The sequence below is a fragment of the Aphelocoma coerulescens genome, chromosome 2 (genome assembly GCF_041296385.1).
Source record: "Aphelocoma coerulescens isolate FSJ_1873_10779 chromosome 2, UR_Acoe_1.0, whole genome shotgun sequence".
In the NCBI taxonomy this organism is placed as follows: Eukaryota; Metazoa; Chordata; class Aves; order Passeriformes; family Corvidae; genus Aphelocoma; species Aphelocoma coerulescens.
In genome coordinates, this window is record NC_091015.1 from 64,688,994 (window position 1) to 64,708,053 (window position 19,060).

Consider the following 19,060-nt stretch of genomic DNA (forward strand, 5'->3'; position numbering starts at 1 on the left):
AGGCACAAGTGTATTGTTTGGTAGAAGATAGGGCATCTCCTAAGATTCTTTGCATTGAGTGGAACATTTTGGGGAAAGCACCCTTGCTTCCTCCTTTCTTTCACTTCTTCACTGTAGGAGCCTAAGGAAGTGTGGGACTTTGGAGGACAAAACACAGCAGGGTTTGTTGTGGGCAAGACCTCTGATTTTACTTATTTGCTTTTAACTCTTTGCCCTCCTGTCCAAAGCTGGCAGCAGCCAGCAGCAGGCTTGCTGCTGACATTAGTAAGTTGGAGAGGGATAAGGCAGTGAATGTCCTGGCAAGTTTCTCTGTTGCTGTTGAGTGGCCATGTCCTAGCTCAGCCTGTAAAGCCAGCCCTGTGACAGAACTGTGTCTGTCTCATGCTCACTCTTCTGACGTCGCTCCTCACCTCCCTCTGGGCTTTACTTGGGAATCTGCCATTGCAAACCCACACATCTTTGGAGATGGCATACACTTGTGTACTGTTTCCCTGCCCTGAAACTGATCATTATTTGATATGTGAGAAGTTTTGAGGGACCTGTCCCAGCCATGCTAGCTGCTGAGCAGCAGAGTACAAATAAGCTATGTAAGCCTTCCTGTTGTGAGCACTGTCCTACTGTATTTGTCCTTCCCTGCCTCCCTGCCCTCCTTGCTACTGTCAGCAAAATTAGGATAAGGCCTCACACTGATGTCATACACCACCAATCATCTGATATTAATTTTATGGATATTAATTTTATGTGCACATGCAGGGATGCTGATGGGGCTCCCTCTGAGCCTGTGTTACTGCTCCTGCACTGCCTGAAGCCATGGTGGGGATGTGGTTTCTGGAAGGGAAGAATCACTTGTGTTTATCTATGCGTCATGTTTTTGGAGTAAAACTGCTGTTAATCTGACAGGATATTTGCCAGGAATTGCTAGAAAATAGAAATGTGTGGGCCTAGTACACGTAGAGCAGCCAGTGGAAAGTTGGCAGGGTTGATGCAGAACTATGCTGGCTAAATTTCACTGCTTGGTAAAGTGAAAATTGAAAGTTTGGAACTGATTTCCACCCAGCCCCCCTGCCCCATCAGACAGAAATCACAATGTCACAAGGAATGGCTGCATTTGTTTACTCCTGATCCTTTAAATTTCAATAAAACTAGCTCCAAGAGAGATAGCTGTGGTGTGTCATACAGAGGAGTTCATTGTTTAAGGTTTCTATGAAGTAAGTTTGCAGTCATCCTTGTAACTTTTTTCCTTCAGTTTCTGGAAGGAGCAGAAGAAATTTTCCTCCACTGACATTGATGAATGGTTAGTGCAAAGCATCGAGTCTGAAGTGCTTCTACAGTGACAGCCTCTGTGGCCATTGCTGGGAGGCTATCAGACCTGTGGCTGTAAACTCTGCACTAGGACGCATGCCTTTGCCTGACAAGAGTCCAGTGTCTCAGCCTTCTCTAGATCACACCATGTGCAAATAGGGGTAGGCAGTAGCAGGCTTGCTTCCAGAAGCCCTGTTTTTAGTGCAGGTAAGGTGATAACCCCAACTGGTGAAGGGTGCAGCTGAGTGCACATCAGTCTCCATCCATGGAGGAAATGGAAATTTCCTGACTAGATGGTACTGATGCAACATCATAGTAGTCTCAATCCATCTTATTCTTGCCTGGTTTCCTTGAAAGGGCTGACAGAAGTCTGGAATTAAAAGATAAATTGAACACAGCAGCAAGCCTAATAGTTAAATACAATCTCTCTGAGTAGGCACTAATCTGGTTTAGATGAGCTGGATGCCCTTTGCGGACATGGCTGACATATGGAGCCACGGTTTTCCAGGCAATACTTTCAATTGGTTATTTTTCCCATAGTTTTAATGGCTTTCCAGAAAAGGGAGCTGCCTCTTCATTCCCCCAATGCATTCGGTTTGCAAAGAAGGATGGCTCTGTGTACTGTGAGACAGTTCAGCTGATGGGTAGAGCTGGAATGCGTTCCTACTCCTCTGTGGTAAGAACTGGTGGTAGAAGTGGGGAAGACTAATGGTCCCTTTGGTTAGTGAATAAGGGAAACAGCACACGCTCATATGCCTTGCCTCCAAAGGGAAAAGCAATTTTTTCTCACAGGTCCAAACCACATTTGGTTTCCGAGGAGCCATCAAAACATCCCTGCTTTGTGGTGGAAACTCAGTATCACAGTGCTAGGTCAGAAAGATTACTACTGTTTCTTCCTAGAATAGTGAAACACTGTAAGATAGGAAACAAAAAGCTTTCAGTGCATGTGATACTTGACGTCTTTGCGGATGATAGATTATTTTATTACACTCTGTAGCTTAGCTTATGTTATGGCATTGAAGTTTGCTTAGAGACTGGCAGAGAGTTTTGTTCAAAGAAAAAAGTTCAGGGGCATTTACCTTCAGAATTGTCCCATGTCAAAGCTTGTTCTTTTCGTTTGTGTGTTGTTTTATGCAATTACTCCTTCCTCAGTCTCACTCCTCTTCTAACCTGAGATCATCCTGCCTACAAACCACTGGCATCTTCTTCTCTTTTTTCTGTATGTGTTATTCATGGGACATCTTTGAAGTTGCACAGGCTGCAACCTCCTCCATACTCGGACTCATCATGCTGCTTTGCTGTCAGTGGTTGCTGCAGCAGTTTTGTGGCCTACAGTCTCTGTAATCAGGAATGCACAGCAGTCAGCAGGCAGACAAGAAAGAATAAAGAAGTGTAGAAACAACAAATTTGTCCTTGACTGCAGTCATTGCCTGGAGCTATGCAGAAACAAATTAATTTAACCTCATGCAAAGGTTGTTATTCAGGTGTACAAAAACTGTAAGCTGATGCAATAACTGCACAATTTCCATCTAATTGATTGCTTCACTGTATGGATGGCTGGCTGGCTATGTTGTATGAGTGACAGGTGTCACTACTGTGCACTGAAGTGGAAGCGAGGTAGAAGCAATCTTAGTTTTCATCCCTTTTGGCCTCATCCATTGCTTGGGAGGAGCAGACTGGCTCTAGGGAGCAGACAGAAGTCTGTGATGCTGGGATGTGACCATCCAGGACAGGTGGCACCCCTTGGCCATGGGTGCATATGTGGAAAGGAATCTTGCTTGGGTGTGGAGGCAGGTGTACATCACTGCAGATGGGAGTTAGGGGGGCAGACAAGGAGGGATAGTTTTGTGCTGAAGGGGTTAGGCTGAAATCCAGGAGCCCACTGTCTGTCTCTGCTAGGCTGCTGACTCCTTGGGGAGGACTACATCTGTCTTGCTTCCCCCTGAAATGTGGTGTGCTGATCTCTCCTCTGTGTCACTAGAGCTTTAAATTCTCAAACAGCCCCAGTGTCTGAGGTGTTTGGGCCTCTATGCTTACATTTCCATTTGTGAAATGTCACTGACCTTGGCAGTGAAGACTGAAGCGAAGAGAGCCTGAAGACTGGAAGAAAGCAAATGTCACCCCAGACTTCAAAACAGGCAGCCAAAGAAGCCATTCAGTATTTCAGCCTTCTCTGCAATTTCTGTTGCAAGAGGTCACTGTTTCCATTCAACAGTGGGCCCTACATTTTCCCTAGTATCCTTTTGTTGCTGATGTATCTGAAGAAACCCTTCTTGTTAGCCTTTATATCCTTCACCAGATTTAATTCCAAATGGGCCTTGACATTCCTCATTTCATCATGCAAGGGTGCGGATCCTACTGTAGTGCAGGCAGGGCTTTTAGGACATGCACAGAATTATTTTTCAGGAAATGCTGGAGGGAGGAATCTCCTCTCCTTGGCTCTCTTAATGAAAAAAATGTTCACATTGATAAAAAATTATTATCTCCCAGGCAAGTACTGCCTGGAGAATCTGTATATGGAGAGTTAGCAATTCAGAACCCCAACACTTGCTGAATATCTATGGGCTAATACAGGCTTCAGTTCTCAGTGGAATTGTCATGCATTACAACTAGGACACCCAACTGTGCTTCTGGTCTGCTGGGATGCACATCTGCTTTGGCAGGACCCTGCCTTGGCCAAGAGTGTTGGGCATTTGGACTGTAATTTATGGATCAAGTCTCTATTCTGCATGGTTTCTCAAACTGAACCTCTCCCTGTGCAACTGCTATGACCTCAGCAAATGTCTGAAATTCTGAACATCTTTATGATGTTAGGAAGAGACTATATGTAATACAAAAAGGAGAATGGGGTGTGTGTATGTATGTCTACCTAAAATATTTTGAAAGAAGGCAGCAGTTTTTATAATTAATTCCTTCTGATCTTCAATAAGATAAAATGCAACTCCAAAGGAACTTGCTTGGTTCCAAAGAGGCAGTTTGCTCATTGTTTTCATTAAAATTTTCACCATTTAGCAATGAGTTAATGGGGCTTAAAATAAAAATATAAAGAAGTTTCACAATTATCAGGTTATATGGTAAAGTGTTTTTGAGCATGAATTACTGTAATATACAGGAAGTAGTGACAGTATGGTAGATATTTGAAAATAATTATCTGGAAAAAAACTGCAAAGGCTCTGATCCAGCTCTAAGTTTCAAATACTTCTAAGATGAAAATATTTGGATTAAGGCAGCATGGAAAATTATTTTCTTTTTTTCCTCTTTTTCCTACTCCCCACCCTGAACTGAAAGTATTCCTAGATATATTTTTTTCCTCATCTTCAAAAAAATAAAGTAAAAATTCCTCAGGTTTGACAGGGCAAATGACTGCTATGTAAAATCCATAAACAAAAGCTATAGGATGCTGGTTGAATTCCCTGTGAACAGGGAGCTCTGAGCATGTGGCCATGAAAAGCAGCAGATCTAAACATCCTGCAAAAGAGACTATTGTCTGATCATGTAGAAACACATCACTTTTCCTCAGTCAGTGTCTTATTCCTGGAGCTTGTGTTCTGAGGCACCCCTCTACCAGAAATGTTTCTGGAGGCCTTGATGACTGTCATTGTATGGGAAGATCACTTTATTTCTCTGAGGTAGTAATGGGCCTGAGAGTTAAATCTCTTACTTACCTGGAAAGAAATATACACAGGCATGTGTATCACTTTTTGCTCCCCCCTTCCAAGCTGTGGTGATTTCTGCCACAAATGGAAGCCTCTTCTAATGCACCTCTACTGGAGTGATGCTGCTGCATTTTCATACTACTGTGGTAATGCTTGTTTAGTGTCTCTGTAGGCAGCACTCTGGCTTGTCTCCCCAGCTGGCTCCTTGCTATACTCCCTGATGTGGGTGAGTATGCTGCATGGTGCACACTGGTGGCCGATCCACTGATAAAACCCAGGAGCCCTGCATGCTGATGTCTCTCCAGGCTTTGTGAGTACCAGTGCAGGTGGCTCAGGTGAAGAGTGTGTGCTGTGTCAGGGATGATCATGGTTTGTTTTCTTCTCTTCTTCCATCCAGAGTACAAGAAGAAGTATGGGGAGGAGCATGGTTCATGCCAGGCAGGGATCGCAGGGTTCTTCACCGAGGTGAGCCGGGGCCCATGCATGGAAGGGTTGGGGTTGGTAAGTGGCTCTACTGTTGCATACCCCAGGAGGAGATTCCCAAGCATGGCTTGGACAGTGGGCTGAGCACTGAGAATGGTCCCTTCCTGCTGGCAAACACCCTCCTGCCTCGTCTAGCTTCCCAGGTGTCTGTTTCTTGCACAGTGACTGCCCAGTGGTTCATACATATGTGTATGTGTCTCTCAAGGTCTGTGGACAAGTATGAATGAATTGACTCTGGGAAATGTCCTCAGGGAATATTCTTATTATTTTAATCCCAAAACTTGCATAGAGGCATTTCTCTGTCTGTCATTAACTCTTTAATGGAAGCAATGATGTAACTCTTTAATGTAAGCAAAGCTGTTGCACACAGGGACGGCGAAGAACGACATGCACTCAGGTCAGAGAAGATGGTCAAACCCAACCCTTTAATGCCAAAATCCCATCTTTTTGTAGCATGCATTGCAAAAGAGAAATTACATGATTGACCCATCGGTCAACCACCTGCCAAGGTGATTGGCTAAGAGGTTCTCCTGGGTTGCAGTGTATTCTATCACCATCCTCATGAGCTGTTGAAATTAGGTGGGGCAGTGTTTCCTTGCCTTGCTCGCCCCAGACTATCTTGCTGTTAATGGCCCATCATTGTCCTGCCGCATGACTCAGAGATAACTCCCTCCGGACTATCTTCTGTTAATGAGCCTAATCAACACTTGGGCTCATGACTCATTATCCCATTGTGAGATGCTTCACCCAGAGGGAGGAACCAAGCATTCAATCCTGGATATAATCTGAGATTCTGAACACCAGAGACAACCTTTCCACTGGATTTCCAGAGGACACGAGCTACACAGCCACCACTGGACCTCCTGAGGAAGAGCAGACCCTTTTTTCTACAGGATCACTGCTTCAGGAGGACTGCAGCCACCATTCTATCGGACTGCTACCACCACCCTGCCTAACAGGGTGTCTGGTTGTATCCTGACTCTGTCAATTTAACCCAGTGTTTTCTGCCTTTATTTTTGTTTTTTTTTTCCCTTATTTTATTTCCCTATTAAATTGTTATTCTGACTTGGTGTCTCCCACTAGTTTGTTTTCAAACTAGTACAAGGTATAACCACCCATTTCAAAATATTATTCCCAGTAAACTAAAACAATTCCACTACGTTCTTACAGCAGCCTTGCACCTGCAAATGTTTACCAACTAGCAAACCATCAGACAGCTAGCTTGCGTGAGAAGGGAGACTTTCACATGAGACAGTAAAAAGTGGAGAATTTTTCTCTGCTAGCCTTCTCAGCAGCTACAAAAGTCTTCCCTGAATAATTTTGTTTATGTATGTGTACATGTGCATGAACATAAGGCACATACATACACATACATACATAAGATAAACACTTTTTGTTTCAGTTCTGCTACAGTTCTTTGTTGCAGAAAGATGGAGAAAAAAATAGTGTGGTAGAATATATGCACCACAGCTGTTCTAAATACTTGACCACTTTCTTTCCTGGGCAGAAGTCTATCATCCATGTTTCAGTTTTATCAAGAATTAATTTGTTCCTTTATGCATGGATTATTTTTTTGATTAATATTTCAGGGTTGTGGCTTTTTTGCTTGTTTGTTTTGGTTTCATTTTAAAATTTTTCAAGACCCTATACCCACTCCTAATTATATATTCACTGACCTATAGAATGTATTGTTCAGTCTGATACAAATAGAATAATGGTTTTCTCTTTCAGAAATTGCCTTCTGCCATTTCAGTAAACTGGAATGGCAGGCAATATTGTCACAAGGGCACTGTCTGGTAACTGGATGTTCAGCCAGCAGCAGCTGTTGTCTGCTCTCTCCAGCCTCTTTCTGTTCCCAGGCTTAAATTCTCCTGTGCTTCCCTAGTTCAGAAGATATCTTTGAACTTTTACCGCTTCAGCCTGATGGCAGCAGAAAATGCAGATAAATGCCTTTTTAGGTCAAACAGGCAATCCTCTACTATATATTCAGTGCTGTGGATGTTAGTTGTTCCTGTCAGTAAATGATCCCTTGACCTCACAGGTATGGCCCATAACAAGGAAAAAGCTATTTCTAAGCATGTCCTGCTCTTTGGTTGGTTTTGAAGTCCTGTCCCTGTAGTCTTATTAGGAAAATCCCTTGTTTAACATCTCCCCCCCTCGACTGGAACTGGTCACTTGAAGGGGACTCGGATATGATACAATTTCCCACAAGGATGGAGTCCACCCATGGCCTTGCACTGAATGGAGATGTGAGGAAAGCAGCTGTCCACATGTCTTCTTCAGGGATGGAGAACTTCCTGGGCTTAATGCTCCTCAGGCTTAATTTGGTCCCTTGCTGGAGATATTTAAAAACACATCCAGAAGCAAGGTTTTTCTGCAAGGATGCTGGATGTTTTGGGACAACATTTTCTGAATTTCTCTTGAATGTAAATGTACCTTGGATTTTGACTCAAAAGCATTATCCATGACCATCTACCTCTGAATGCTGGATCAAACTTTGATTTCTACAGTCTTTTAAAATGCTCAAGCACTCTGGTTGTCTGTAATGATCCCAAGCCGTTTTATGAATTCTATGACACTATAGCCAGGTTGTCTCTCAAAGACCAAAGTGTATCTGTTGACAGAGCTGGGCAAAATGTTCCATCTAGGACATAACACACATCCTGCTTGTTGAGTGCATAGTAGCTCTTTAGCTTCATAGTTGTAAAATCAAAATCCTTTGTGCTGTTTCCATCATGATTGGTTGGTATAGCATGTCGGCCAGCATCAGAGCATGATCTGTAGCTGAGTGATGGGTTCTGGGTGGGATTTTTTGGAGAACTATGTTAGCATGTTAGTAAGGCTGAGGAAAGTCTGTTGCAGCAGAATAGCTGAGCAGAAGTGGACCATGAAAGAGCAGTGTGTCTCTAGGGTATATGCAGCGACCTTGATGCTTGGGAAGAAGGAAGGATAGTCTCTAAATGCACACAGGAAGGGGATTGTTATAGATGGACTTCTTATTGGGTGTTTTAAGTAAATATCCTGTCCTGTCTCCATTAATGTGTAAAGTTTTGATTGTTATTTTTTCCTCCCGCCCTTTTCCCCCCACACTTCTGTTTTTTCTATTGTAGGAACTGGTAATCATGGGGGCACCAGGATCTTATTATTGGACAGGAACTGTCAAAGTACTGAATCTCACTGACAACACATATTACAAGCTGAATGATGATGCTGTGATAGCCAGGAGGTACACATACCTTGGTAAGCAGCTCTCTGGTGCTCACTGTGATTAGGAAGTTGTCCAACAATGTATTTCAAGGCTATGACGCTATAAAGTTGATACTGATTTTTTTTTTATGGTGACGTATTTTCATAAAAAGTGCGAAAGGAAGAATATTTGAATTAAAGTGATACTTACCTGTAAAGAAATATAAGCAAAGAAGCATTCAAAATATTCCATTCTTCTCTCCTTGTTCTGAACCCCTTCCTCCCCCCCAGCTTGCTATAGTTTTTTTGACTGGTATAGAAAAGGCATTTTAACTGAACAGCACATTGGATTGTAGCGGGCTTCTTAACATTCCTGCTTTTGCCCTGTGACAGGCAAATTATTTGTCACAAGTTAAACTGCATGTCTGCTTACATGTGCCTTTAAAATGGGTGCAACAACTAATTACAGAATTTGTACTGCAGATGCATTTATTTTAACAAAAATAACGCTACCTAAATGTGTCATTGGCAACTGAAAGAAGTTGTGAAAGGTTTGGCTATAGGTGCATCTTTAACTCAATTGGTTTTACTTCCTCTAAAACCAGCTAATGTCCCTAAAATACTTAATTTAAAGGCTTCCACCTAAACTGAAGTGCCTAAGATTGTTGAGACCTAGAAGGCATTTCAACAGTTTGGTACTTTTGACTAAAGTCTTGCACTGATCTCTCATTGTCCCCTTAACCTTTAGTATTTAAAAACCCACAATTTGGGAGATACTGCTTGGTGATAGCTAAATGAAGAGTAAATGTTTACCTGTTTAGAGACATAAATAGGTTTTGCCACTGATAGACGTGAATTACAGGGTATACTATATTTACGAGAGCCTCAAAATTTGTAGCAAAAGAGCAATGCAAGTACAAGAGAGCCTTAGAAGGAAAGCTACTCTACTCACCTTTAGTTTTTACATATTATTTTAATACATCAAATAAAGCTGAATCTTTGATATTTTTCTTTCAAATACATGCTTTTTTCTTTGATATATTATCTCATTTTTCTTCTTGCCGAGACAAGTCTTTTTAAGCTATTAACTTCTATGACCTCTTTGCCTGCTGTCTTGTTCTGTCTCCCCAGCCAAAAAGGAACGTGATTTTCTAAGCCTTCTTGGGCAGTGATTTTAGCCAAAGGAGGACACTTCTGTCTGATCCAAGTGGGACTGTTGCTCTATGACATGATACTTTCACTGTGGTCATGTGATTGCTTTTCTCTGTTTGTGTATCCCTTTTCCTGTTTTACTGCTTCCCTGTCTTGACTTGCAGTCGGCAAACTGCTCCCACTATGAGCTCCTTGTGTCCCTTGGCCATCTCCACACACATGGCTCTCTTCTCTCAGCTTTTGGAAGGGTACTGAAGGGTGCACTCTCACTTCCCATCCCCACGAGCTTTTGAACAGAATATTGGTGCATCCTGAGCAGAATGGTTGTTGAACTCTTAACTAAGTGCAGCCCAGGAGCAGTGAAACCCTATAAGCCTGATCTGGCTGGCTAATCTGTTTCTTAGGCTCTTTCCTTTCATGGCTGGTTATTTATTTATTTATTTCCTTTACCACTCAGGATATGCAGTGACAGCAGGTCATTTCTCTCAGCCGACTACCACTGACATTGTAGGAGGAGCTCCCCAGGATGGAGGCATTGGAAAGGTATGGCTCTTTATTAAACAGTAATGTGGTTGGATGTAACAGTGCATGAAATGTAATACTGATGCAGTTCCAAGATGTATGAGAAGACAGGAGTTTTTTTGTCTGCAGGGTAGTTTTGAGCACTGAGAAGGGGAGAGGTGAGGTAGTTTGGTGAAGTTGTCAAATTTTCTCGACCTGTCCCTCCTGATGCCTTGTATCCTTCTCCCCTCTTCCCTGTCTTTCCCATCCAATCCTTACAATACTCATTTTAATGAGACACAGACAAGATCACTTTCACACTGCTTTTGCTTAGGATTTGTGACATTTAGGTATTACTTAAAACTTTCCTAGAAATGAAAATACTTGTAAAAGAGAATTTGTCTTCTGCTGGTTTTATTCACACATTTGACTATTTCAGTATTTACTTCAAGGTAACATCTCTAATAGAATGAGATTAGGCGATTTGATGCCATTTTTAAAACTTGATAAAATGTTGATGTTTAGTGTATTAGAGTCTGGGTTTTTGCCAGCTTACTTAGAAATCTTGGTGATAGTCTCTTAAGAAGGAAGGAAACAAAAAAGAACTTCCTGTAGGCATATATATGTTCAATGTCCCAAAGATGTAAACAAGTGAATGGCTAGATGGAAATGGCTAGTGGCTTAGGCAAGCCTGGTTCTCCTGTGCTGAGTATCCATGTGCTGTTGGAAAAACTGGTTGAGGATGAGCACTGCGACCTCTTATACTCTTCTAAACCAAAGGTGGAAAAGTGGGAGTCAGGGAGAGGGAGGGAAGGAATGTAAAGGATCTGCTTTTGTCTCTCTTTCTACAAAATCCAATCCTTTTGGGACCTGCTGCCACCACCTGCTTAAGAAGACATGTCCTGCAGCCCCCTTCCATCTTCCTCCCTTTGGCTCTCGTGCTCTATACTGACATGAGTTGTAGCTGAATCATAACAAGCAGCGAAAGGTCTTCACTACCAGGAATATTATCCTGTTAAGGCAGATTATTTTTGATCGTAACCATGTCCCAGGGGTAGCAGCGCAAGTGGGGAAAATGAGATAAAAGTAGAGGATGAACTTGGTACTTATACCTGATCTGGCATGACTAGAACATACAGGATATAGTAGCAGCACAGTTGCTATTGAGAGGACATGTGCATGAGAAAGACATAGTTTCCTTATCCCAGGTGTTCTGTTATGGCTGCTGCAATGCACCTTCCGTCCAACCTGTTTTTTCTGTGGAACAAATTTTGTTTCTCTACAAGGAGGGAGGTGAGGGGACACAGCTGCTAGCAAGAGATCCACAAGAAAGCAGCTGGCTCTGTAGTTTAAAGACTACTGCTCTTGTTGTAAAAGCTTATGTTATTCTCCCTTGGCATGGGATGTGGGTAGCAGGAACACATGGCAAAGTGCTGGTAAGAGGTGCAGAATACAGAACATTACAATGAGCTGTCCTGTTGTGCTTTCCAAACACTCTAATAAGCTGATCTTTTCCACTTCTCTGATAGAAAGTGATTAGCATCGTCGCAACTTTTCACTTAAGTTAAAGCCAAGATAAGCTGGGTCATCTCTCCAAAGTCACAAAGAGTGTCATTATTTAAGACTGGGTTTGGAGTTGGGACACCTGGCAACATGCTGTCACTGCTAAACATGCCACTGCAAAGGCTAGGGAGTCCTATGTGTACAGAGCAATTGTCCACAGCAAACCTGTGCTTTTTTCTTGACTGAAAACAGCTTTGAGCTCTGTCTCACCAGCTGTTAATAACTCATCACATATTCAACTATGTCCAGTGCTTGGCTCTGCCACATGGCCTTGGAAGTAAGGGATCCTCTGTCCTGCAAATTGTGTGAGTACCTTCTAGGTGGGAGCCTGTCAAATGCCAGAGGAGTCTCAAAAACTGACTGAGCCAGCCTTTCTGTTGAAGGGAATCCCTTTCTACAAACCATGCACTTTACATCTTACATTTTGGTACAAGATCTGTTCTAGAACTTGTATCAATACTTTTATCCCTGAGGATTCCAGATTAAACAGTTTCTCCTGTAGAAATGAGCAATGGGTAGGCTGTGTTTGAATAGTTTTCTGATTTAAAAATTGTTTCAGACAGAAACAGTGGAAATGCTGTGGGTGATCTGATTGGGATTTCTACTCTGACAGTTGCTACAGCATCATGAAGTTTGCAGTGCAGTACATGCAGGCACATCGTCTTGATAAGGGAATACTAGATAAGGGAAGGGGAGCAGGGTTATGCATTCTCAGTCTTTTGCCTTACTTATTTCCAGACCATTTCCAGATGCCACTTCTTTGAGAGTTGGAAAGTTGCTTGGCTAGGTGTTTTTAAATGCACACATGTGCACATATATAAGCATACCAAAAAAAATAGGCAACAAGATAATATTCAAGTGTTTCTTATGACAAGCTTGTGATTTTTCAGGACAGTGGAGAACTGTGTCTTCTTCTAAAAGAAGACTGACCAGTAAAGTGGTCATGAAGTTGGATCCTGACAATAGCCATGATCATGATTTAGATATTATTTAGAAAGCACCAGTGCTTCATATTTAATATTGGTTCACTTTTTTCTTTTTTTACCTTTCAGGTTTATATTTTCAGAACAGACAGACAGTCAGGCTCTCTAATAAAGATTTTTCAGGCTTCAGGAAAAAAGGTGAGCATTTACATATGTGTATTTTCTATTAAGAGGTAGAGAGCGGGGAAATAATGGCAGAATCATCCCGGAGCATCATTTTCATTCCACTCCTTCATAAGTTGTCCAGCAAATCCTGTTTCTTCTTATCCTCCCAGAAGAGTTAAACCTATTTTACAGATCATCTGTATGCCATGTCTTCTGTTGCAGTCATGACTGCAATGTCTGCTCAATGCCCATGTGACTGAAATAAAAGGTCTTGCTGGAAATTGTAATAGCAGTTCTCTTTATTTTTACGTGACTGTAGCAGTACCTCTGAGATGTGGGACATGGGGCACCAGGTGAGCCTAGATGCAGTGATTTCCTCTATTAGATGTTACTGGGAGCTGTGGGTAACCTGGAGTTTAGTTTAATATGCAAAGCCCCAGTCTATTTCCCTGTGTTGTGCTGTGACAAGGTGGATATTGCAGTTACACTGCTTTGTGGAGCAGCAGTTTCATTGCCTCAACAGATGATGATTTCCCCCTTCCCACTATGAATCAGCCTTGCATTCTGTTCTTGGGACTGCTGTCTTAAAGCTGAACTGCTCTCCCCTACCATGAAATTTAGTGAATGCTAGCGAGACCTAGCTTCCCTAGTGTGGTGTGTTTGAATGGGGAATAGCTTGTGTTTTTCATTTGGGGGCTTGCTGGAGCTGTGTTGCAGGAGAAACAAAGTGGACAGTATGTCTAGCTATAGGTAACAACAAAATTGCTTTGTTTGGGAATAACTCAGTGATGAAATGATACCTCTTATCTGGGGCTACCTGTGTTCTTCTAGAAGGAGAGGAAATGCAGAAAAAAAATGTTGCTAGAGGCTTTTGGCTCTGGGAAGACCTGCTACCCTCAGAAAGACCCAAAGTGTTTGCCTGTATTTTCAAGTGTGGGAGTGTTACCATATTTTGTTATTTTTTTCCCAGCAAGATACAACTGCAGTATTTAAAAACTTGCCTGGAATAGGGGATGTTAATTTACTGAATTTAATTAAATAAATTTAATGAAATTTAATGAAATAAACTACAAGGGTTTAGGTGGGTCGTGTGGCTTGTATTTCAGGGCCTCTCCAAAATTTTACTTTCTCTGCACTAGCAGAATTACAGACATCTTGAAAGGAAAAGACCTCCCAGTTCATCCAGGGTATCTCCTGTGTTTGATTGCTTCTTGTTCATTTTTTTCCCTGTTGAGTTTTAAATGTGCCTAAGGATGTGCTCCTGACTACTCCTCAACTTAATGAACAGAGCCATCAGGAAGTTTCCAGGTCTTTGCCAAAACCTTTCCCTTTTCAATTTAGTTGCTTTACTGTTATATGTAACTTAACTAATCAAGTATTTACATCATTCAGGTACTTCTAGGCTTCTTTTTCATTATCATCATCTTCTAGAAATTCTCTAAAATCCAAATGAGAATTTTATTTTCAAATTAAGGCTGAGTTAAATCACTTTTTTTGTTTGGTTGTTGTTGTTTGTTTTGTTTTGTGGTAGAAGCAAAACCAGACCTGCTCAGCAATGAGCACTGCTTGGGAATGAGCTCTCACAAAATGCTACATCCTTTACAGTGGTGTGAAAGTTCATTGCTCTGACATTCTTGTTAGACAGATGTGAACAGCAGGCCAGTTTCTTCCTTCCTTTTTTATTAATGAAGGCTGAGCCAGGAAATCAAATGCAGACAAGAAAAAGGAAAATTCAGTACCTTGTTACAAATGTTAAGTGTGCAAACTTCAGGTTCTTACAGCACTGCAAACTCACCCATGCTGCAGACATACCATGTTGCAGTTAAGTAAATAATAGCCTTTTCCTGAGAACTGTCTGAATACATAATGAAATGCTTTTCATAACTCTTGTTCCTTATCCATGAGAAATTTCTTTTAAAACCTTTGTGGGTTAAAGAAATAAACAAAAAAATCCACAAGGGAACTTAAGCTACAAAATAACTGGAGTCAAATGATATCTGAGGTCCGACTTTAAACCCACACAAGCACAAAAATATGCATTAACAAACTGAAATGCTATCCTTCAGTCACCCCTGAATTATATATTTAGCAACTTTTACATACTGCACAGAATAGAGTTGCTGCTGCCCATCTTCTAGCATTCCCAGTAGTTCTGGTTCACGCATGTTAACCTACAGGCACGGAAGACAGTAGGTCAGAGATCTGCAATGAGAAGTGTAAAAGCATTCAAGAAAAGTGATAAGCTCTTTTTAACATAAGTAATTATTTATTTAAACTCAGTTTTTCCTACTTTGGAGGAAACAGCTCTCAATTTCAAATACGAAGTGGTATTTTATCCCGTTTCCTGATGAAGCAGCTCTTAATTTTGAGGCTATAGTTTGTAGTTGGTTTCAAAGAGTATGCCTTTTTTTACCTTAGCAGAAGTGAATGAAATAAAGCTGAAATATCATTCTTGCTTTTGGTTTCCTTCTTGTGTTTAAATGTGTTTTGAAATTTGTAATGTGGGTGCCGGTTGGGAGATAGTTAGTTTTTAATGTTCACCCATATAAAAAAATAATGAAGTGAAACTAATGTATTTCTTTAATTTAAGCGATTAAGTTTATCAACCAATAATAAGTGGAGATAGAAAGTGGCTTATATTTGTTGTGTATCAACTGAAAAGCTTTTATTGAACGTCTTGGTTTCTGTATCAGCTTACCTGCCTGTACATGAGAGGAAAGGCAATGATTAAGACCCACAACCAGTACACCCTTTGATGGTGATTGATACAAATAAATACAAATAGAACAGGGGAAGATAGTCTACAATCAAGAGGTAGTCTTAGATACCTGTTTTCATGGCCTCTTGCCTATTTTTCTTTTTTTCTTTCATTATTTCTTTAAGGTATCCCCAGTTGATCTGTGGTACCCAACTTCAAGGAAGTTTGGCACTGGGCATGAATAATCACTGTCCAGCTCTGGTTTAGGAAACTCATTTCACCCCTTCCTAGTTTTAAGCATTTGACAAGCAAAAGCTTGTCTAAGAAAGCTCTTTAAGTGTCTCTTTAAGTCTCACTTAAGTATGCCCCGGAGTATAACTTCTATTCTGTTGGTAAAACATCAGGCTGATGTACTGTTATAGTAAAGTGTTTTAATTTCTGCCAGAATTATTCCTAAAGCTTTTTCTATAGGAGTGCTTGTATGTGATGAAGCATCATCATGTGAAATTAAAAGAATAACCAAACCAAACAAAAACCATGCCTTTATGATTTTCTCCTGTGTGTGGGCAGATACTGAATGCTTTGTTGTGACTCAACTTGGTTACAGATGGGCTCTTACTTTGGCTCCTCCTTATGTGCAGTTGACCTGAATTCCGATGGGTTGTCAGACCTGCTGGTTGGAGCACCTATGTTTTCTGAGATCAGAGATGAGGGTCAAGTCACAGTCTTTATCAACAGAGGAAATGTGAGTATGTACAGGAGATTACTTGGTGAGGGATGATGGTGTGGGTTCCAGGCAAGGTAATGCTTATGTCCTTCCAGCACTGCATGGTGAAACTTGGTGTCTCAAGTAAGCGGGGCTCTGGATGTCTCTAACAAAGCATGAAGTCACAGGAAGACTCATCTGGTATCATAGTTTGCCAGACACTAGCCCATATTCATAACAGACCAGTGACTTTTTCAAGAAGGTCTGAGAAAGTTTCTGGTTGTATGTTGAAACTTGGTGGTATTTGTGGCTTTATGTGGATTTGATGCCAAAAGCAAGTAAGAGTCAGCAGCTTTGACTGAGTTTCCTTTGTGTTTTGGGTGGTCGCTAAAACTTAGAACACAAATTAGAACACAAATGTCTGAGGATTGAGGAAGAGGAGAGAAAGCAGAGATTGAATTCATGTTACTTTTACATTATGCTCCATATACAGATTTTAAGGGAAGTTCTTAGCAGCTGGTGCTGTTGGATTTCACATGACTTAACAACAGTCTTGGAAAAGTCTGAACTTTGTTGCATTGGCAAACCAAGGCCATTCTAATGTTTTATTTATAGGAAAACAATGGTTGTTTACATACTACTAAATATTTAATATTCAGGTCCTAAAGCTGCTGTCTTAAAGGAGGAGTTGTTATGGACTAAAATGAAATTGGCTTGTATTTTGGGAACTTGGAGTTTATTTGTGCTAGACTTCAAATTCATCAGAAGTCCTAGCATTTAGGAAACTTCAGAAGTGTTTTTGCTGTAATTTTATTTTATATTACTGCTCCTTTAATTCAGCTTTACTTTTTCAGTTTTATCCACAGGAGGTTCCACCTATTCTGAGGACCCAACATGTTGCAATGTTGCTGTTGGGTCCTCAGAATAGGGTCCAGAATGGCAAACAGATAGATAACATTTCCTGCTCACACTGAGAGTATACATGAGTTAACTTTTTTTCTTCTATAAAATAGTCAAGAAGCTAGTATAAATTTCGTATACTCCTGCACCAGGAGTGTTAGAATTACTTGCACAAGCAATGGCTTGCAGGATTGTGGGCTTTATTTTGGGCAGTGGACATCATTCTGCAGGCATCACTGCTTAAGAGGTTGTTGCAGAGGATCAGAAAAAACTGTATTATAAAACAAGCACACATTGTGATGCTACATTTAAAATGCTTGTATTTTGTCCTCTCTTTTGACATCTGCAAAGAATTGAGTCACAGATACAGACCTGTCTATCTTCTCTCTGTTGTGTTTCAATTTCATTATGTGGGATTTTCTTGGTGTCAGCAACTCCTTGCAGCTAAGTAAAAGATCTTAGTATATGTCCCAGAGGGTAGCTTATTCACAAAGGAAGCAAAAACAAAGCAACCCTGAGGTGGGTACAGACTTAGACTGTGTAACTAAATTTTTTTTTTTTCTTGTGGAAATGTTCCTTTCCCCTTACGGGAAGACTGCAAGAAAATAAAACTTATGTATCTGACCAGAAGGTGGGTGGGCAAGAAGTACCAGAGCCATATAAGGCTTCTCACAGAATAGTAGTACAAAGCTACTTAATTCTGAACTTTTCTTAGTTTCTTTATTTCATTAAATATCTTTCCTTATTCTTAATTTAAGAAGGCTTTTGGAGGACTTTGTTTTAATCCTTCTGTCGTGTACTTAAAATGTTTTCAAATCCAATTATCAAATGTTCTTTGCATAGGGAAAAATACTCCTTAACTCACTGGAGTTTAGCTGAATAAACTTGGACTGGGGATTTCACTCCTTGGATGTAATCTGCCAGTAGAGCTAACTCTGGGCTGTTATATTTTAGGCATCTGAAAACTTTCATGATTCACCCATCCCTGTGACTGCATTTAATTACATCTCTGAGTTACTGTTTAGTTAATTTAGTATTTTGGTTAAATCATTCATGCACTCCTTCCCTTTTTCTTCCCTTCCCCCTTTAAAACTAAAACCCAAAAGGTTTAAAACACAAGTAAATTCAATTCCTAGAGCCCAGGTAATCTGACTGCGGTAAGAGCAAGAGGCAGGTTGCAGCTCTGCCCCAGCAGCACATGGGCAGCTTCCGTGGGGAGGTCTTGCCTCATCCAGGGCTTGCACCATTTCCCTCATGCTGTTTTATTTCTTGCTTGCTAGGGAGTGCTGGAAGAGCAGCTCACCCTGGATGGTGACAGCGCCTATAATGCACACTTTGGGGAGAGCATGGCTGCCCTTGGTGATATTGATGACGATGGCTTCCCAGGTCAGTGCAATTTTCTCCATGGCCATTTCTCCATAAGTGTGAGCAATGCTGGTGATGCTGTCAGTCTTGCATGGCATGCATTGCTTATCCAGACCTGACTAGCACCTGAATTCAACCTAAGGATAAACCTGCTTGAGTAGGATGTGTGTGCCAAAGCCTTTTGTAGCTGATTGTCCTTGTTGTTGGTTTAGTTTGTGTCTGTGCAGGTCACACCCCACTCTCATTAACCTTGCTTTGCTTTTCTTGCTGTTGTATTTTCTTCTTCCCTGTATGGTTTATAAAAGGCTTTAGATACTATCACCCTGAACAAAACAGAAACCTATGTCTGACTTCTTTCTTCTTGACCATTTCCCTATGTTTCCAAGCCTTTCTGGTTTCATTGACATAATCTCATTTCTTATCATGAAGTGTAATTCACAAAGAGTTTCTCACTCCTGAT

At 41.2% G+C, this 19,060-nt stretch overlaps 1 protein-coding gene across 2 annotated transcripts in view; it reads left to right on the plus strand.

The window, feature by feature from the left end:
• ITGA9 (integrin subunit alpha 9) overlaps positions 1-19,060 on the plus strand; it is a 250,265-nt gene that overhangs the window by 16,727 nt on the left and 214,478 nt on the right. For both annotated transcript variants that reach the window (XM_069007851.1, XM_069007852.1), the window contains exons 5-10: positions 5,356-5,423; positions 8,552-8,681; positions 10,237-10,322; positions 12,896-12,964; positions 16,237-16,374; positions 18,516-18,621. In XM_069007851.1, the coding sequence (XP_068863952.1) occupies positions 5,356-5,423; positions 8,552-8,681; positions 10,237-10,322; positions 12,896-12,964; positions 16,237-16,374; positions 18,516-18,621 (597 nt within the window). The remainder of the gene's footprint in view (positions 1-5,355; positions 5,424-8,551; positions 8,682-10,236; positions 10,323-12,895; positions 12,965-16,236; positions 16,375-18,515; positions 18,622-19,060) is intronic.